Consider the following 20,764-nt stretch of genomic DNA (forward strand, 5'->3'; position numbering starts at 1 on the left):
GAGAGCTATGAGAATGAGCATGGCCTGTGTGATGGTGCACCTCATAAGGCTTTATGGAAATATGCTTATGAATGTATATATGACATAACTGGAATATGTTTTATGCTACATGTTCCATGTAACATATATCTGTAAAGGTTATGATCCACTGAATCTATTCATCCTATATGTATGCATGTATCATTTTTGTATTCGAAGTTATGAATATTGGCTGTGTACTTGCTTGATTTTTAAGTAGCCTTAGTAAAGCATTTGGTCTGCTTCTTGAGAAAGGAATGTGAAAATTAAGTGCCCAATCAAGAAACACTTAAAGGACAATGAATCTTGGAAGGCTCCAATCCACATAAGAAGTCTACCTGAGGACGTTCAGGGTAGTGTGTAAACAATGGCTGCTGCCTGTAAAAACGGAGTCATGCATGGACATGTAACTTGCCTATGTGACTTCAAAACTCCATCTTGGAGCTGGACTTTGCATACGAGAGAGGAGGGGGTCTCCACCCACAAGAGAAAGTCTATTTAAGCCCGTGGGAGACCCCTCCAGTTTGGTGTCCAGCTGGCTAAAGAGATAGCCTCTCCACCTCAAAGATACCTGAAAGAAACTGGAACAAAGGACAGTAACTACAGGGGGTGTGAGTGATTGCTGGACCCAGACTAGAAGGAGACTAGTCTGTAAAAGGAAACTTACTGGAATTCCTCTGAGGGTGAGGTTTTTAATCTGTATTCTGTTTTCTTACTGTATTAGATATAGACTTGCATGTTCTATTTTATTTTGCTTGGTAATTCACTTTGTTCTGTCTGTTACTACTTGGAACCACTTAAATCCCACTTTCCGTATTTAATAAAATCACTTTTTACTTATTAATTAACCCAGAGTATGTATTAGTACCACTGTAGAAGGAAGGCATGTGGCAATGATCCAAGAGTCATGCCCCCTCTGGAACAGAAGTTTGAGCACTTGGCATTCTCCTTGATGGCAAACATGTCTGTCAGCACCACGAAGACACAAGGGAGTATTAGAGCCTTCTTTGTCTGTGACTTTGCAGAGGAATAGACTGACCAGAGCCAGAACTGTAGCAATCTCCGGAGAAGTCTGGCAACCAGTATCACATAAATATAAGAGGGCACACGGCATAATGCTGCAAGGTAAATCTGTACCATTGTAGCCAGGTGAAATTTACTGTATTCAGTAATGACGGGCATGATTTAAACCCTGTGGGTTTAGAGTCTGCTATGCCAGTGGTTGGCACAAAATTTTTCACTCCGTGGTTTAAGGGATTGTATGGGAGGTCTCCCCCAGTCCAAAAAAATTAAGAAAACAATAAGAGTGAACAATTTCTTCATGAAAGGGTTGAGTTTTAAGCTAAAAACTGTGTACACTGTCCAGGTTCCATCTCACTGCCATGGGAAAAAAAAGGGAAGGGAGGGAAGGTTGCAGTCATTCCACCCTTTGTGCGCTCATGTGGAAGCATGAGGTGGTACAAGGCACATGCACAGCACCGATACATACTACTATTAAAAAAAAAATCTGAGTTTGTATGCACGTGGCACATGTGAATCTACAGTAGAATCCACACTGAAATATACTCCAAGAAGAACCGTGGTTAAACAATAGGTTTGTTTTACAGTTAGAAGGGAAACTGGACCCATTTTGCTAAAACCAGCAATATAGGAGTTTAAAAAATAAGTCCTTCTCAACATGAATAAATCACAAAATACAGTATATTTGAAAAAAGAATCATGATCATTAGCACTTCTGAGCCTAGAGCTGGAGGCAACTTAAAAGTGAATAAATTTTAACACTGACATATAAGAGACTTAAGGTCTTGATAACATTAAGTATATTTAAATATTAGAGCATTTATTAGTCTTGAGCCATTATTAAAACCATTTGGAATTACAACCACATCTTGTGCATAAAGAACATAGGAATGTAAGGAGACAACCAAGTTAAATTCAACTCTTCATTGGGACATAGAGTTTATTGCAAATGCCTAAATAATACAGCACCCTGAAAATGCTTCTGATTACAATATGCTTTCAGTACATTAATTTTAATCAAATGAAATAATAGCTGTACCTGATTCACTGCATCGTGCCTTAAATATTTCAAAGAAAGTTGGTCTTTCCACAGGTTTGTTAGCCATTTTCTTTTCCATAACATCACTGGTATGCTTGTTAAAGAAGCCTGCAAAATTATATCAAAATGCTTTGTTACTCAGCTATCCTAATGGTACTTGTAGGAGTCCATGGCTTCCATTCCCATCAGGGGTTAGCAACATGTCCATACACAGACACAAGTGTCCATGGTAAAAAATTTTGAGGTCCGTGGTAATTTTTCAAAACATTGAATGACTGAATTACATAACACTCCTCCCCTGCCATGTCCATCACTAAGTACAGTAATTTTGTCAAGTGTCCATCACACAACATGGTGGTGCCGACCCGTTTATTCCCTTTTTTTTGCTCCTCAGTGAGTGATGTAAGGCAGCACACACTTAGGGCAGGTCTTCAATACAGGGGGGGGGTTGATTTAAGATACGCAAATTCAGCTACGTGAATAGCGTAGCTGAATTTGACCTATCGGAGCCAACTTACCCCGCTGTGAGGATGGCGGCAAAATCGACCTCCACGGCTCCTGTCGATGGCGCTTACTCCCACCTCTGCTGGTGGAGTAAGAGCGTCGATTCGGGGATCGATTGTCGCGTCCCGACGAGACACGATAATTCGATATCCGAGAGATCGATTTCTACCCACCGATTCAGGCGGGTAGTGTAGACCTAGCTTAAGTCCAAGGGAATGACCTTTCTAGCCAATTAGTTGTGGTGATAGATTATGAAGAGGGTTATATCCAGTCCTACTTGGCAGAATCATAACTGCAATGTGTGCACTCAACACAATAATGGGCATGGCATAAAAACCTAGACAAAAATAATATGATCTCCAGTGTGTGAATTTTCACAGCAAGGAAAGGAAAAAACTCAACTATATCACAGAAGATGAGAACACCATGCAAAATACAGAATACTTTGGTAAAGTTTTACACTAAATGAATCAGTGTTCACAATGATTCTTGATGAATAAGGTATATCACTTTGTATATAATTAGGACATATACACATAGTGAAATCTGAAAGGCTGTTTTTGCTGGCGAATGCATCCAACGAATAAGAATGTGATTGAAATTGGAATGCAAGCTAAAGAGAGACTGCCAATTTCAAAAACACACATCTGTGTTGATTTTTTTTTAAACAAATGCTACAAGTAACAGCTAAAATTACTGTAGCAATTTTTCAGTTTATTTACTTTGTGCAATTGAAAGTATTTTTAAGTAGGGTCTATTTTATGGTTTCCTTTTGGATAGTTAGTCTGTCAATTTCAGCTATCTATGTGGGTCTCTCTGAGTACCAGGGGAAACAAACATTGTTTAAAACGGGAAAATGTTATTACAAAAACCACAAAAATTGGCCAAGGAACTCAAAAGTAAGAGTACTTGAAAAGTACTCGTAACTCTTTTAAATTACTAAATGTAAAGTGAAGACCTTTTAATTTCCAAATGTTTGACTCGGAAAATTTTTGCCACATGCATTTATGTGACGCTCTCATGTAAAATAAGTGTTAGAAGACTGTTGATCTTATTTTACACCACATATGTCTGTAACATTATCATTAATGAACCATGTCATTCCTCAATTTGCCTTCAAAATCCCTGCATAGAAAATTTACTTTTGGGGGGATGCAAGGATGATAGTTATCAATGTTCAAAAAATGCATTTTTATTTTATTTTATTCAGAAAAATTCTATATGTTGTCTACACAGGCACAGAAGTGAGCCAAATCCCAGTGTGGGATGACACTTAAATCTTGCCTCAGAAGTGCTTTGTAAAAGTTACGTGTACATTCACCTACTCTAAAAATAACATGCAGAGACCCATTTTATTTGTGCTTAGCTTCTCTGTGACCCTGTACAAAAGGACAGCTGATCAGACATCCCTCAAACTTCTTCCTCCTCCCCTTCCTCGGGAGGGCAAGAAACCCCTTCACTGGGAATGGATTTTTAGAGTCAGTATTTCAAATGTAAAAAGAACAGGAGTACTTGTGGCACCTTAGAGACTAACAAATTTATTAGAGCACAAGCTTTCGTGGACTACAGCCCACGTCTTCGGATGCATATATGCTTATGCTCTAATAAATTTGTTAGTCTCTAAGGTGCCACAAGTACTCCTGTTCTTTTTGCGGATACAGACTAACACGGCTGCTACTCTGAAACCTGTCATTATTTCAAATGTAATACAGATGGGAAGAAATAACTGGGCCCCCCTCACTTTCCCATAATACACAGTGCCCCTTGTTTAGCCTTCACTCGGGGGCATGGGGGGGAGGAGGTCTACAGCAGGAATCATCTCCCACATGTGTTAGTACAGCGCCCAGCATCCTTGTCCTACCAATATCGCTCGGGATCGGCTTTAAATAGCAGTTATTTCCAACTGACAGCAAAAGGGAGGCAGAGTGACAGGGAGTCATCTGGGCCTCCCCCGACCCCTCCCTCGGCCACCATGGGGGTGAAGGGTGGAAGCTCCCAGGGATCATCCTGCGCGTGTCTGAAGGGGAGACGGTCCCCTCCTCGCAGGGAATGAAATCTAACGCCGCCCCCACCCAAGAGCAGCCCCGGCCCCGGCCCCGGCCCCGGCGCTGCCCCTCCCCATGATCTCCCCCTGCCCCCAGCGGGACGGGCCACCGCAGTCTCTCAACCGGGATGCGGCCACCGGGGCCCCGCACAGGGAAGCAGCAAGCCCCACCGAGCCCCCCCCAGCAGACGCCGGGCGAGCCTGGGACGCCCCCCTCACTTGCCTCAGCGCTGCCGCTTCCACAACATTCATTCAACGCACACAAGCGCTGGCGCCAAATCCCCTTGCGCCTGCGCCGCGAAGGCTGTTTCTAACGCCACGCCGCCTGCTTCCTACTGCGGCTGCGCCTCAGGCAGGGGCGGGTGGGGCTGGGCGGCCGCGCGGCGCTCTGCGCCTCTGCAGCGTGGGGGTGAAATGAAGGCGAAGGAGTGTGAGGGAGGATTTAGACGGGGGCTTGAACAGTTATTGTCAGATCAAAACACACCGCGACATACATCCCCCTAGAGAGAGCCACACAGCAACACTCCTTCAGAAAGAGAGAGGCTGTAATACACAGCAACAGCCCCTGAAAAAGAGACTGTAGCACACATTAACATACATCCTTCTAGCGAGAGACTGTAACACACACAGCAAAATCCCCCCAGCAAGAGGTTGTAACACACACAGCAACACCCCCGCCCCTGTAGAGAGAGACCCTAATGCGGGGGGCATAGACAGACTGTGAGCAGGGCCGACGGGGGAAGCCGGTACAAATTACTGGGGCCCAGCAGTCCGGAAGGGGGCCTGGGGCCCAGCTTTCACCCCCCTCCCCCCCCCCCCCCATCGGCCCTGTTTAGCCGGTCCGCCCTTGCTGGGGGGCTCGGAAAATTTTTTTCACCGGGGCGGCGGGCCCAAACCCGCTCTTGGCGGCCCTGACTGAGTGGGTTAGGAGAAAAGTGGAAGTAAATTCAGGTTGTGGGGAAGGGGGATCTCCGGAGTAGGAGAGGAAGAAGCACATTGTAGGAGTGGTAGAGGAAGAGACAGGCAGGTATGTGCTAGGGGACAGGGTCAAAAGGAGGGGTTAGGTAGGGAAAGAAATGTCTGTGACCTCAACACACTTCCATCCCGAATCTGAGAACCCAAGATTCCTGCATCCCAGCATTTCTCTGTTATCTGCATATATCTATGTATCCCACTGGTAATATGTGTGTCTTATCCCTCTGTAGTGGCTGGTCCACATAGGGGAGGATAGACTACTACAGGTATCTGTTACTCCATTAACTCAAGTGGTAGAAGTCTGTACAGTAGATGTAAAAGTCCCAGATGTGCTGATGACCCATGAGGAGGGTCAATGTGGTTATAGATGGTAGAATTGTCTGCTTTAAAAAAAAAAAAAAAAACTTGAAATTTCCACTTTAAAATATAAGCTATGATAAAAGAAAGCTAATGTTGCAAAGTTATGTACTCAAAATCTAGGAAATTCTAGTTTTAAGGGTTCCTGTGCAATCTTCATTTGGCTGCTTGTGTGTATGCATATCTTTAATTACATGATCACATACTATTTTTCCAGCCATATCCCTATGTCATTCAGTGCACATTATGGATGGTGCTCATTGAATGAGCAGCTATTCAATATTTCTTTTTATTCTCATCCTTCATTGTGTGGCCCCACCATACGCTAACTACAGAATCATTTATTTACTCCTGACAACACAACTCACTGGGATAGGACATCCTTGTCCAGGCCTACATTACCAAAACTGAAAGGAGAATTTATCTTCCAGAAACTATTTTCTCTCAAGTATAAGGGGGTAGCCGTGTTAGTCTGTATCTACAAAAACAACAAGGAGTCTGGTGGCACCTTAAAGACTAACAGATTTATTTGGGCATAAGCTTTCGTGAGTAAAAACCTCACTTCCGAAGAAGTGAGGTTTTTACTCACGAAAGCTTATGCCCAAATAAATCTGTTAGTCTTTAAGGTGCCACCAGACTCCTTGTTATTTTCTCTCAGCATCTCCCTTTAGAGATTACAGTATTTACTTTGTGGATGGACTGCATGAAATTGTCCATATAACAACAATCTTAACAAAAACAAGTTTTATTCAAAATAGAAAGAACATATAAGTAAAATAAAATTATTTGCTTAATGTATCTACATTTTTACTTCTCATAAACTAGACTACATAAGGTATTTTCAGCTTCATTATAGAGAAAAAAGTAAGTAAATGGTTTACATCCTTTGAAGGCAAACCCCTCTTTCTTGCCACTGTCTAGTAACTAACTGCCCTTTATGTCCAGAAATCTCTCTTATCAGAGCCCTCCTCCCATCCAGGCCACTACTACCATTTCCCATCACTTACCTACCCACAGAGTAATAATATAAGAATTGCCATATTGGATCAGGCCAGGATCCATCTGGTCCAATATCCTGTCTCTGGCAGTGGCCAACACCAGATGCTTCAGAGGAAGATGCAAGGAACCCTACAGTAGGCAGATGTACCAATGGGTGGAGGAATCTGCGCCTCTATAAAGGTCTCATCCTAATCTCTAGTAGTTAGACATTGTCTTAAGCCCTGAAACACAAGGTTTGTCTCCTTTTCAATACCACTCAAGAAAGAGTTCTTGGAGTCATTGTGGATAATTCTCTGAAAACATCCACTCAATGTGCATCAGCAGTCAAAAAAACCCCTAACAGAATGTTAGGAACCATTCGGAAATGGATAGACAATAAGACAGAAAATATCATAATGCCTCTATATAAATCCATGATACACCCACATCTTGAATACTGCGTGCAGATGTGGTCGCCCCATCTCAAAAAAGATATATTAGAATTTGAAAAGATACAGAGAAGGGCAACAAAAACAATTAGGAGTATGTAAAAGCAATGTCTAAGAGGGGATATGATAGAGGTCTTGACATGTAGAGAAAGTGAATATGGAAATATTATTTGCTCCTTCATGTAACACAAGAACTAGGAGTCACTCAGTGAAATTAATAGGCAGCAGGTTTAAAACAAACAAAAGGAAGTAACTCTTCACACAATACACCATAAACCTGTGGAACTCATTGACAGGGGATGTTGTGAAGGCCAAGACTATAACAGGGTTCAAAAAAGAACTAGATACATTCATGGAGTATAGGTCTATTAATGGCAACATCATGCTTTAAATGTTCCTAGTCTCTGTTTGCCAGAAGCTGGGAGTGAACAATGGGGCATGGATCACTCAATGATCACCTGTTCTGTTCATTTCTCTGAAGCACCAGGCATTGGTCACTGTCAGAAGACAGGACACTGGTCTGATCCAGTATGGCCGTTCTTATGTTTTCCTCAACTCCCTGTGCAGATAATTAACAAATATACTAAACAACACCATACTTACGTGCAACCTTAAGGCATCTCACTCTTAACAGTGAAAATTGACCATTTATTTCTGCACTTCATTTCCCATGTCTTAGCCCATTTTTGATGTAGGACAATGTTTTGTTTCTCATCCCATAATTGCTTAGTTTCTTTAGTAGCCTTTTCTGAGGGACTTTGTCAAAGGCCTTTTGAAAGTCTAAATAAATAATATCCAGCAGTTCTTCTTTATCCACTATTTTATTGACATGTTCAAATAATTCTTATAGATGAATGAAATACATTTTTCCTTTGCAGAAACCAGGTTGGTTAGACCCTATCATTTCATGATTTTCTGGGTGTTTTATTATTTTTAAATGACTAATTCAACCAATTTCCTAGGTACAGATGTTAAGTATACTGGTATGTAGTTGCCCAGATCACTGTTAAAGCCTTTCTAAAATATAGGTACATTTGTTACTTTTAAATCCTTTGGTACAGTAGCTGTTTTCAATGACAGATTACATATTTTTGCTAGCAGCTCAGTCACTTCATATTTGAGCTCTTCAGACCTTCTAGATGCATACCACCTGACACTGATGACTTAGGGCTTTTTGAATCATGAAGTTGTTACAACATATTTTCTTCTGATGCCCCAGTCACTGATACTACCTCATCTTTACTACCAAAAAAGATAAGATCCAGAGTAGGTATCTCCCTATCATTCTCTGTGGTGAAGACTGATGCAAAGGAATCATTTAACTTCTCAGCAATGAGAATAGGGTTTAGGGAAGTCTGGGCTACAAACAGTTTTTGTACTGATTTAACCATATTGGTTTAGAAATGAGTGGTTTAATTGGTGCTGCTTGCACGTGTGGATGGACACACTGGTATAAAGGTGCTTGCATCAGTATAACTTATTACATTATACAGATATAAGAACATTCATACCAATATAAGTGCAGCCATAACAGGGTTGCCCATATGTAAGTATATCTTATTCGTTTCTGAACCTGCACAGTTGATACAAAAACTGTGTATAGACAAGCTCTAGGACTAAGCTCTAGGATAAGCTTGGGTTAGAGACCAGACTCTGAGACCTTCCCTCATTATGGGTCTTTCATCGCAGTGTAGACATACCCTGAGTGTACAAGAACTCTTTAACAATTATTAATAGCTGCCTTTCAACAGTTTAAGAACCTAGCTTCACTGACTGCATTCCACAGATGTGTGTGTCTAGTTGCATCCCAGCTTATTCAGGCCTCTGGTTAAAAACCTTTATTTTTATCAATTTCCCTCATGATAATTTTTCTTTTGTTAAAAATAGGAATTATGGGTAAGTCTGCAGCCCTGCCATCATAGCCAATGTTATAACCGATCTATGTATTGGTAGAGCATAGCTAGTCGTCTCCAAAGGGTTTGCACTCTTGAGCTACTTTTAGACCTTGATTGATTTTGGATTCTCAGGGCACGTCTACATTACGCGCTGGATCGATGGGCAACGATCTATCCAGCAGGGGTTGAGCTATCACATCTAGTCTAGATGTGATAAATCAACCGCTAAGTGCTCTCCTATTGACTCGGGTACTCCACCAGAGCAAGAAGCGTAGGCGGAGTCGACGGGGGAGTGTCAGCCGTCAACTTACCACAGTGAAGACACTGCAGTAAGTAGATCTAAGTATGTCGACTTCAGCTACATTATTCACATAGCTGAAGTTGCGTAATTTAGATTGATCCCACCCCCAGTGTACACCAGGCCTCAGAGTGGCTTGTAGCACTTTTTATAATTTGCAGGTAGCTAAACAATTGCAATCCTTGTTGATTATGGGGACACTGCTGCATCTATAAAGCCTTTGTTGCGATGTTTTCTACTTTGGGCAACACTTGAAGATCAAGAGGAAGCTAAATGCATTTCGTGTAAAATGCTGTAGCTTATCTGTTTAGTGAGGATATCACAAGCACAAGGTGAGTGAGGTAATAACTTTTATTGGACTAAATTCTGTTGACGAGAGAGACAAGCTTTCGAGCTGCACAGAGCTCTTCCTCAAGTCTGAGCTTTGTGCAGCTCAAAAGCTTCTCTCTCTCTCATCAACAAAAGCTGGTCTAATACAAGATATTACCTCACCTACCTTGTTTCTCAGGTGCAATTCAGAATATTGGTTTTGAGCTGTATAGGTTTTCATGTTTACAAATATTACAAACGATAGGTAAGCTATCAGGTGACATCCTGGGCCCATTGCAGTCAATGAGCATCTTGCCTTTAACCTCAGTGGGACCAGGATTTCACCCACATTGTTATACAACACAATTCATTCAACGTCTGAGTATAAAGTAATCAACAGTTTACTTGAACACGTGAAATACTGATTTCCCTTTCCACTTTAGTTACAAGAAAAGAACAAAACTCATACTGAATTATTTGTGTGGAACTTTGTAAAGTATTTTGCTTATGCTGTGTTTCAGTGTAACGTGTAAAATATCACCCTTTTTTGGAGCTGGAGAATGGAGATGCTCATTTGGACCCTAATGCCGCAAAGATATACATTCTTAACTTTGGGCATGTGAGCAGTGCAATTGTAAGTAAATTTAAGCATGCACATATTTACAGGATTGGGGATTTTGACAGACTGGCTGCTGACTTTTCTCTCACTTGAGATTGATGTTATGACAGTGTTTAAAGTCTTTCCCTCTTGTGATGATTAATGTATGTATCTATGCTAATGGGACATTTTAAATCGTATATTTTTGGAAGAGAAAATCCCATTAATTTAATCAGACTTCTACCACTAGCCTTCCTCATGTTTGGGTGTATTTGGAGCGATGAGAGATGGGAAGGCGTACTCCCTAGTGGGCAATGGATTTTAGGCAGCGTTTATAAAGATGGGTGATGAATACTGAATATAGCATTTTGTGGTGTGTGTGTTGCAGTATCCCCTTCTGGGGATGGGGAAGGAGTATGTACCTTGTATTACAGTCTCTCCTATTCCTCTGGGGAGAGGGAAGGGGGATTTTGTTGGGTGTGCACTCATTTATGCATAATAATCACACTCATTTTGTGAGTTGAATCTCATTCTTAATTAATCACTGAATCCCCTCCCCCTTTGCAGAATCAATGAGGAGGGGGTGCAGGAAGAGGGCAGTGAGCCGGTGCTGACTATCCAAAGAGCTGCTAATTACCCAGGAGGATCATCAATTTCCCTATAGATTAGTATTAATTACCAGCAGCAGGGCTGGCTCCAGGCACCAGCTTGGCAAGCAGGTGCTTGGGGCGGCCACTCCGGAGAGGGGCGGCAGGTCCAGCTATTCGGCGGACGGTCCCTCACTCCCGCTGGGAGCGAAGGACCTTCCGCCGAATTGCTGCCGCAGATCGCGATCGCGGCTTTTTTTGGGGGGGGGAGGGAGCTGCTTGGGGCGGCCCAAACCCTGGAGCCGGTCCTGACCAACAGTTCCTTGCAGGATACAAGTGGGGGTCGCGGTGCTGCCCAGGCAGTCTCTCTCTAGCTTAAAGGGGAGGGGAGAAGAGAAGCATTAGTAGGCCACGGAGAGATTTATCTATCCCCTCTACAGTGTGTACCAGGGGTATGGTGGCATCTTCACATCCAGCCAGGGAGGGGGCTTGGTGGGCCCCAAAAAGAAGCAGCCCAAGTGGAAGCAAAGCAAAGGCAGCAGCAGCCCTTCCCTGGGCGTTCCCACCACTCCCTCCACAGCAGCTGCCCCGGAGCCCGCTGACTACCTGGACAGCTACATGGGGGCGCAGCTCAAGGTGCTGCTGTCCCAAGTGAGCCTGGGCCTCACCCCCCGGCTCCGCAAGGCCAACACCAAGGAGGTGGGGGTGCAGGTGAACCCGCGGGTGGACGCCTCAGTGCAGTGCTTGATGGGGCTCTGAACACTGCAGGGCAGCCGCCCGCAGAGGCCCTCAGCCCACTTCAGCCGGGCAGGCCCAGCCATCTGCTCGCCCGGGTTGGACCGGCACCTCTTCACCTTGCCCGAGGCGGCCAGGCCTCAGGTGGTGCCGCCCACTCCCCCGGAGAGGAAGGAGGGAGCCAACGGGGAGCAGGTGGCGCTGCAGCCAGAGGAAGAGCCTGGCGAGAGGAGCCAGAGAGCGGACACCGCCCCTGCCCAGCAGTCGCAGCCGGAAGAGGAGAAGGGAGCCTCCGCGGGGACAAGATCCGCCTTCCAGGTGGGCCGGGCTCCCTCTGTGCAGCGGCTCACCGCGAAGTGCAGGGAGTGGGAAAGGGGGAGCCTGGCTAGGGCACAGCCGCCTTCCCCCGCTGTGACCTGCCAGCTCCGCAGCCCAGCCTCCGCCCCGGCACCAGGAGCGGCAGGTTCCCGCCCCTTGGCAGTCACAGCCCAGCTCCCGCTGCACAATACCACCGACAGAGGCTTCCCCTGGGCGGGAGCTGCTGCCCTAATGGCTGCAGTTCAGGAGCGGCCGCAAGTCCCGGTGTGCCTGGCGCTGGACAAACAGCGGGAAAAGTTGTAGGCACTGGAGAAACATTCAGGCTGAACAGGGGCAAGAGGGAAGGGGGCGGGGGGAACTGGACAAAGTTGTATTTGCACCAGTGTAGGGGCATAATCTCTGAGATGTGAATAAGGGATGTTAGTTATGCAGTAATGGGCCACCTACCTAGCCACTGTCATAAGGGTGGTCACAAATCATTTTTGACCAATAGTTTATTTTTGAGCATTTATAGATTTTTTTTTATTTAAATATTCATAGTTGCAGGAAATTATAAGGGGAGTCATTAACTTTTTAATTACAATTGACATTGAGATTCAAAGTTAAGCTTTATAACCATTAAAACAAATTGTCAACATGACATGTCATGAGGGGGGACATGATTGCTCTCTTTAAATATATCAGAGGGATAAATACCAGGGAGGGAGAGGAATTATTCCAGCTCAGTACTAATGTGGACATGAGAACGAATGGATATAAACTGGCCGTGGGGAAGTTTAGGCTTGAAATTAGACGAAGGTTTCTGACCGTCAGAGGGGTGAAATATTGGAACAGCCTTCCGAGGGAAACGGTGGGGGCGAAGGACCTGTCTGGCTTTAAGATTAAGCTAGATAAGTTTATGGAGGGAATGGTTTAATGGGATAACATGATTTTAGTCAAAGGAACAGCGTGCCATGGCAGGTAAATAGTATAATGGCTAATGAGGGTCAGGCTGGAGAATCTTGCCTACGTGCTCGGGGTTTTACTGATCGCCATATTTGGGGTCGGGAAGGAATTTTCCTCCAGGGTAGATTGGCAGAGGCCCTGGAGGTTTTTCGCCTTCCTCCACAGCATGCGGCAGGGATCGCTAGCTGGAGAATTCTCTGCTAATTGAAGTCTCTAAACCACAGGATTTGGGGATTTCAACAGCAGAGTCAAGGGAAAGGGTAGGGACGGCTTTGTGGCCTGCATCATGCGGGAGGTCAGACCAGATGATCATAATGGTCCCTTCTGACCTTAAAGTCTATGAGTCTATGAGTCTATATACTAAGTGAATATCCTTAAATCAAACTAAGTTCTCAAGTAGCACTCTCTTCTTTGCCCGTCTAAAATTTTTGTTGATGGAACTGTTTGGCTTGTGCACAATGAAGTCAACATTTACTGACATTTACCAATAAAAATCTAATCCAGGCTTAATAGAAGTTTCCTATGGCTGATGGCAGCAGTGGGTTTTATGGGATTGGAAGGAGTGGGTCTGGTAGCAATCTCATTTTTGAACATGGCTTCCTCTCTGATCCCCACTAGCATGGTATCCATGTTTCTGAATATTCTTGCATCTCTTAAAGCTTAAGTGCAACCATACTAGCCCCACCCTGAAGCTGTAATGTCACTTAATTTTAAGATCCAGATCACTTATATAGTCTTAAAATCCTCCATGGATTTGATTAGACCTTATAGTGATGGGACGGGATGCCCTACATAACACACATCACACTCCCTGTATATACTCCATTTTTTAATTTATTTTTTAGCACTGGTTGCTTCTGTTCAATTAGTAGTCTCTAGGGCAGTGGTCACCGACTGCTCGATCCTGGAGACATAACCCTTGAAACAGGTCCACCTGCCCTCCTCTGTCTGCGAATAATGGAATGTCTTCTCTCCTAAGACTTGCTCAAAGACTCGTTGCTCCTGCCCCCAGAAGAAAAGACACATTGACCTCAAGAGAACCCACCGCCGAGAGCTGTGTGGTCGCTGTAAAGGCAAGAGATTATTCTGTGACAACACTTAAAGCTTTAAGTACATTGTTTGATCTGTGGCCTGTCTTAACTTGTACCCTTTTGTTTTTAGCACTTTGTCAGTCTTTGTTACTGGGCTCTGATTTTAGGCTTTTGACCTGGTATTGGATACTGGAGGAATTGCAAGATGCTTTGTAACTTTACAGTATACTGTGACAGACGCAGATCAGTGGGGTACAGGAGTCTGGTAGAGGGCAAATATCTGGTCACTGGATGAGTAGTTTTCTGTTCCCTGAGTGACCAGAGAAGGGGCTGCACTAGAGTAATCAGGAACCTGCTAGAACCAGTTAAGGGAGGCAGGCTAATTAGGACACCTGGAGCCAATTAAGAAGAAGCTGCTAGAATCAATTAAGGCAGGCTAATCAGGGCACCTGGGTTTTAAAAGGAGCTGACTTCAGTTTGTGGTGTGAGTGTGAGGAGCTGGGAGCAAGAGGTGCAAGGAGCTGAGTGTGAGAGGGTGTGCTGCTGGAGGACCGAGGAGCACAAGCGTTATCAGATACCAGGAGGAAGGTCCTGTGGTGAGAATAAGAAAGGTGTTTGGAGGAGGCCATGGGGAAGTAGCCCAGGGAGTTGTAGCTGTCATGCAGCTGTTACAGGAAGCACTCTAGACAGCTGCAGTCCACAGGGCCCTGGGCTGGAACCCGGAGTAGAGGGCGGGCCTGGGTTCCCCCCAAACCTCCCAATTGACCTGGACTGTGGGTTCCTCCAGAGGGGAAGGTCTCTGGGCTGTTCCCCCAACCCACATGGTGAATCTCTGAGGCAAGAAAATCTGCCAATAAGCGCAGGACCCACCAAGATAGAGGAGGAACTTTGTCACAATACATTGTAAATAAAGTTGAATAAAACTCTGCATTTGATTTACTTACCTTTTTTTAAACTTAATCCTGCCTTAGCAGGGGAGGGATTAATCATTCTGAAGATGAACATCTTTCTGACCTATGTTGGAAATATCTAAAGGAGGGTAAAAGGTAATTTAGCCTACTAGCTTAAAAAAAAAAGTCTACCTGGGATGAGAGTCCATGCTATACTAAAACTATTGCGACAGGAAGACTAGAGGAATCAAAAGGCCTCTTGATCCACAGTATAAAGTCTAGGATGATTGCATGACTAACCATGGCTTCAACTACTGAGAAGCAGATCTTCTAGAGCAGGGGTTCTTAAACTTCATTGCATCGTGACCCTCTTCTGACAACAAACTACTACACAACCCCAAGAGGGGGACTGAAGCCTGAGTCTGCCCAAGCCCCTCTGCCCTGGGCGGGGGGGGGGCAAAGCCCCAAGGGCTTCAACCACAGGCAAGGGACCTGTAACCTGAGCCCCACTGCCCAGGACTGAAGCCCTCAGGCTTGGGCTTCAGCCCTGGGCGGTGGGGCTTGGGTTTCAGCTTTGGCCCCAGGCCCCAGCAAGTCTAAGCCAGGCGTGGGGACCGCATTAAAATGGGGTTTTGATCCACTTAGGGGTCCCAACCCAGAGTTTGAGAACTGCTGTTCTAGAGAATGAATCAATGGGCTGTACCTTAGGCTGGCTGTCAGAATCTTCTCAATTCTTTCTGATTCCTGTTCCTCAACTGAAGGAACTGAGTTATCAAAGGTTCAAGATGGTTTTGAACGCAGCACAACATGCGGAAAAGGAAAAATTGCATCTGACAATTAACAAAAATGCTAAATCTTTCTGAGTGAGGAGACAAAACAACTTGTACCCAAAATAATGGGGGAGATGATACAAAGCAAAAATCTCAACAGTTAGAGCATGTTAGTAAACAATCTTCAATCCACTTCACAAAACCTCAGAATTACTATATAGAAGAAGCACTAATTAATGTCTGTTAAATTAAAACTCCATCAGTCTTGAGTGAATACTTTTTTAAAGACTACATGTAAAGGACTTAAGCTACATAAGGAATAGGCAATGTCTTGCCAACTAAAAGGGAGTATGAATATAGCCATAAGTGAAAGAAGTTCATTATGCAGTTGAGAGTGACTTCAGGCAATGTATCCAGGCCACAAGTGCAGGGAGGGAGCACATGTCCAAGTAACTTACCTCCGTTCATAACTGAAGAAGTCACTAATACTTGACATAAGACAGTTCTTAGCATTGGCTGGAATCCCACTCTAAATTCCTATACCAAAAACTTCAGTTGGCCTTCATTGTAGTGGTGGTGCTTGATTCTGTTTAGCGTGGCTAAATGTAATTTCTGTGGCACTGGTAGAAAAACGCAGTTGTGCTGGGAAGTCTAGAACTCCTCTTTCCTTAGTGATGTGACAAAAATAAGGATATTGTAAAACCTCAGTCTTCACAAAGAGCATTTCTGACTAAGACAGGTCCCATGCTGCAGGTATCACTGAGGTAGGGGGCTGGGTTCCAATGTGTCTGTACATTGACCTAGTCACAACAGTTAAGATCAAGGGCAGAAGTGATAGAGTAAGGCCCTGTAGAGTCCAGGATCTTAAATTCATGTATTAAATTCTTGCTCTGCCAGAGGATCTGTATGTAATGGTTTAGCACTGACAAGTTTAACTCCATTGTTGCTGAGTTATTTCCCAAAACCATGAAAGGCACTGAGTAGTTGAGTGGGAAAGCGGGAGGGGGCGGAGGGGAAGAGAGGAGAAGATTGTCATTTCTATTTTTAGCCTTTCAGGCAGGTACATTAAACAGATATGCAGTTTGGCTATAGTCACCATAGCCATTAACTTGATTAAATTTTATCCAGGAGTACATCATGTTTTCTTTACAGAATAAAAAAGTTTTCCTGTATGTTAGTATCTACTTCCTCCCCCAAACTATTTTTGCAGTTTAGAAAAAGTGCACTGTTCAACAGACGCTCCTTCAAGGAGATTTATTTTGAAACAGTAGTAGCAAGAGTAGCTGCTCCATTGTGGGAGTTGTATTCAGTCACACAGTATAGTCAGCTGGCAATGGGGATTTGAAGGGAAAATTCTAACATTCATTATTCATAGGAGACTGGTAATTTTAAGAGTAAATGGGCAGACCAGGGAGAATGTGATTAAATTTTCTACCGCTCCAATTCCAACTGTCTATTTCTTCTAATAGTTTTAGCGGCTAAAACTAAGTTCCTTTTACTGTATAATAAGTTCACTCAGGAAAACAAGGTCCCAGTGACCAGCCTCAATACTTGCATCCACATTCACATAGATGCAAATTGGGATCCCTATTTATTTTATCACAAAAATCCCAGATGGGTATAAAATTGTGGGCTGAAATATATTGAAACAGGTGACGTTAATGAGCACCAACACAAAGTTCTAGATAAGATTATGGAGGGAATGGTTTAATGGGATAACATGATTTTAGTCAAAGGAACAGCGTGCCATGGCAGGTAAATAGTATAATGGCTAATGAGGGTCAGGCTGGAGAATCTTGCCTACGTGCTCGGGGTTTTACTGATCGCCATATTTGGGGTCGGGAAGGAATTTTCCTCCAGGGTAGATTGGCAGAGGCCCTGGAGGGTTTTCGCCTTCCTCCGCACAGGGCCAGCTTTAGGCCAATTCAGCCGATTCGGCTGAATTGGGCCCCGCGCTGCAGCTGTCCGCCCCGCCCCCAGCTCACTTCCCCCTCCTCCCCTCCCCTGCACGCTGATTCGCGGGAAGTCTGAGACGAAGCAGGGGCGGGCCGGCAGCACGAGGTAAGCTGGGGTGGGGGCGGGAGAAGGGCTCCGGGGAGGTGCGGCCCGTTCCCGCAGGCCCCGGCGGCTCTGGCCCGGCTTGGCTCCGGCCGGGCCCGGTCCCCGCGGCTCGGGTCCCCCCGTCCCCCCCGCGGCGCGGGTCCCCCCGTCCCCCCCGCGGCGCGGGTCCCCCCGTCCCCCCCGCGGCGCGGCTCGGGTCCCCCCGTCCCCGTCCCCCCCGCGGCGCGGCTCCCCCCGTCCCGTTCTCCCCCCCCCCCCCGCGGCGCGGCTCGGGTCCTGGGGGCGGGGCTTGCTGCAAGCCCCGCCCCCAGGAATCGGGCCCCGCTCTTGCTAAAGCCGGCCCTGCCTCCGCAGCATGGGGCAGGGATCGCTAGCTGGAGAATTCTCTGCTAATTGAAGTCTCTAAACCACAGGATTTGGGGACTTCAACAGCAGAGTCAAGGGAAAGGGTAGGGACGGCTTTGTGGCCTGCATCATGCGGGAGGTCAGACCAGATGATCATAATGGTCCCTTCTGACCTTAAAGTCCATGAGTCTATATACTTCACTAATGAGTCACTCAAAACAGTACTTAGAAATGAAATATATAGTTGAGATTTGATATCTTGTTTTCCATTACCTTTAAAATGTTTCTGCTCTGAAAAAAAATTACTATGTATAACATCATTTCTTCCTGAACAGACTTTCCCTGTGTTTATTCAGTCAGTCATACAACTAGAAGTGGATTTTTTTGTCTGGGTACACCGCAAGAAGGACAGGAGACTTGTTATGGGTTTTAATCAGGCCCCAACTTTATTATATAGATGTCTGGGACTACCTGGCAGATAAAGTGTACAGTGCAGGCAAATCCATGCTTATTCACATCAATTCTCCAGGGCTTCCACCAGCCCCCCCTTTGTTTCCATCCAGGTCCCCCAGCTGACCCACGGCTTGGACCTTACCATCCACCACCCTCGCAAGAGGCTTAAGGAGGGCTAGGAGAACGCCGTGGGGGGGGGGGGGTGTTGGCTCCCTGCTGTACTGGTCATGGGAGTCCCTGAACCCCCTCCCCCATTCTTTTTCTTTATCCAGTACCTCCTTTTAAGTCCTTTACCAGGCCATTTATCTGGTCACCGGCTGCCCTCCCTATGGAGTACCTGCACTGAACAGCCGCCGCAAGGAGGCGCCAGCCATTTGCTTGGCTGCCTCCCCCCAACCACGCCGGGTTTCCAGACATCTGCAAATGGCCTCTTGGCTGGCAGCCGTACTGGGGAGAAAGACACGATCACACATTGTCCCATGTGTGATCGTCAAGGGGCACCAGCAGCTGCATTGTCCTTGACCTGCATCAACCGCCTTTAACGGAGGGCCGCATAGGCCACCCATTCTCTGGATCCTTGTATTGACAAGACTCTTTAAAAGAAAACAAAATAAAGGCTGGAGCCAAAAAATCTGCATTTCTCCAACCACATGACATTCCAAGGTTCCAGAGAGCCCATGGCAAACTGGAAATGAGACAAGGTGTTTGCTATGCCATTATCCATGCCCGGCACGTGCTTGGAAGAAAAAACAGATGTTGAAGGTTAAGCATTGGAGGACAAATGCCCTTACCATTTTTTTTCCAATCCTGTGTGATCTGAAAGTTTGGCTATTGATAACCTGTACCCCTGCCATGTTGTCGCAACAACAGCACACCTGTATATTAGACCCAAATTAAAAACCATTTGTACCTCCACAATGATACCCTCTTAAATTTATTTAGAAAACTTTTCCACACCCACAAGTCTTACTACATCTGTGTAGTGACTCATATGTAATTGTGTGGTCTGGCTATGCCAGCCGGTGCCACTGGCAGTCTGGCACTAAAAGTCCACCCCGGGGGCAACAACCTTGCAAGCAAAGTTCAGCTCAAAGCCCCGGTAGGTTAATGTCTCGACAGGGGCCTTCTGTTTTGTCCTTCGCTAGGGATTTCCCCAACTATTTAGCCAGGGCCTGAAACGTGGCCAACAGGTGAAAACACTCATTTGTCCCAGCTCGCTCTGCGAACAAAAATTGTGCAATTAATGCACTATTTGATTTAGTCCCACTGACTTCACCACTGCCCAGTGCAACATTGTACTAAATTTCTGAAAAACTACACAGGATACTGAACAGCCCATGGGCATAGCCTTGTTGAAATAAAATTGCCAGTGGTAGGCGTCTTAAACAACCACCATTATTAAATGCCCAGCAAATACTATTACGGGCCCGGGGCCCTCTTCGGGCTTGTTGCAGTGTGAACAAACCCTTGGCGCCCTTGGTGTTATACCCTTGAACCACAGTGTCTGATACCAGCTTATTCCAGTTTGTGTTGCTGCCCTTAATGGAAACGGCTTATGATATGCCCCCAAACATATTGGGTGCCCACCTAATTATATTAATATAATTGACAAAGGCCGGGCTGCTGTCTGGGTGAGCCTGTACCATATCGTCTAGGCGAGTGTTGAGGGTAGCCTCCCCATTTTTTTGTGTTCTAGGCACCCTTGGCCTCTTGGGAAGTTTGCTGTTTTGCTTGCCTTGTCCATGTTTACTGCCTGTGAACACCTTCCTGTGCCATAGGGATATTACCTGCACAAATTGCCTGTGAGAATTCTATATTTAGTTGCACTGAGTAGGTGAACTCCCATCAGGTCAGCTCCCCCGGCATAACCGTATTGCAGAGTCCTGCTCCCCCATAGGCCCCTGGGGAGTGTCTACCTTGTCCCCTGCGGTCACATGCCCTGATGGCTGATGAGTTGCCCTGTGCCCCTTCCTTGTCCTGCTGCTAAAAGTTAAGCCCATGCTGGGCCTACCCTGTCACCCTGTGCAGACCCCTCACACCTAGGTGCCTGAAACTGCTGTTGTAAATGCAAATTAGCTTGCAGCAGTTGTGTAATACTGTCAGTGCCCCCCCCCCCCCCGCCCCCTGAAGGTGCAACCCATAGGT

The 20,764-nt window shown here is 45.5% G+C and overlaps 3 protein-coding genes across 16 annotated transcripts in view; 2 read left to right on the forward strand and 1 right to left on the reverse strand.

Annotated features, from left to right (window-relative positions):
* Positions 1-4,962, reverse strand: part of BRCA2 (BRCA2 DNA repair associated) — an 80,212-nt gene extending 75,250 nt beyond the window's left edge. For 8 of the 10 annotated variants that reach the window (XR_010600911.1, XR_010600912.1, XR_010600910.1 and 5 more), the window contains exons 1-2: positions 4,849-4,955; positions 2,078-2,185 (exon numbers count right to left, since the gene is read on the reverse strand). Coding sequence is in view for 6 of the 10 variants with exons in the window: in XM_065594367.1 (XP_065450439.1) it covers positions 2,078-2,156 (79 nt within the window). In the remaining 4 variants the exon portion in view is untranslated. Of the gene's footprint in view, positions 1-2,077; positions 2,186-2,595; positions 2,715-4,848 lie in introns of those variants that run through there. The other 2 variants (XM_024105103.3, XM_065594359.1) reach the window with 2 other exon arrangements.
* N4BP2L2 (NEDD4 binding protein 2 like 2) overlaps positions 1-20,764 on the forward strand; it is a 667,270-nt gene that overhangs the window by 232,413 nt on the left and 414,093 nt on the right. The gene's annotated exons all lie outside the window — the stretch shown is intronic.
* On the forward strand, positions 8,353-14,192 carry ZAR1L (zygote arrest 1 like). The gene is given in 5 exon segments (XM_065570805.1): positions 8,353-8,367; positions 9,272-9,280; positions 11,480-11,823; positions 13,688-13,691; positions 14,049-14,192. Coding segments are annotated over 5 exon segments (516 nt in total).

Source organism: Chrysemys picta, chromosome 1, assembly GCF_011386835.1.
Source record: "Chrysemys picta bellii isolate R12L10 chromosome 1, ASM1138683v2, whole genome shotgun sequence".
NCBI classification, from domain to species: domain Eukaryota; kingdom Metazoa; phylum Chordata; order Testudines; family Emydidae; genus Chrysemys; species Chrysemys picta.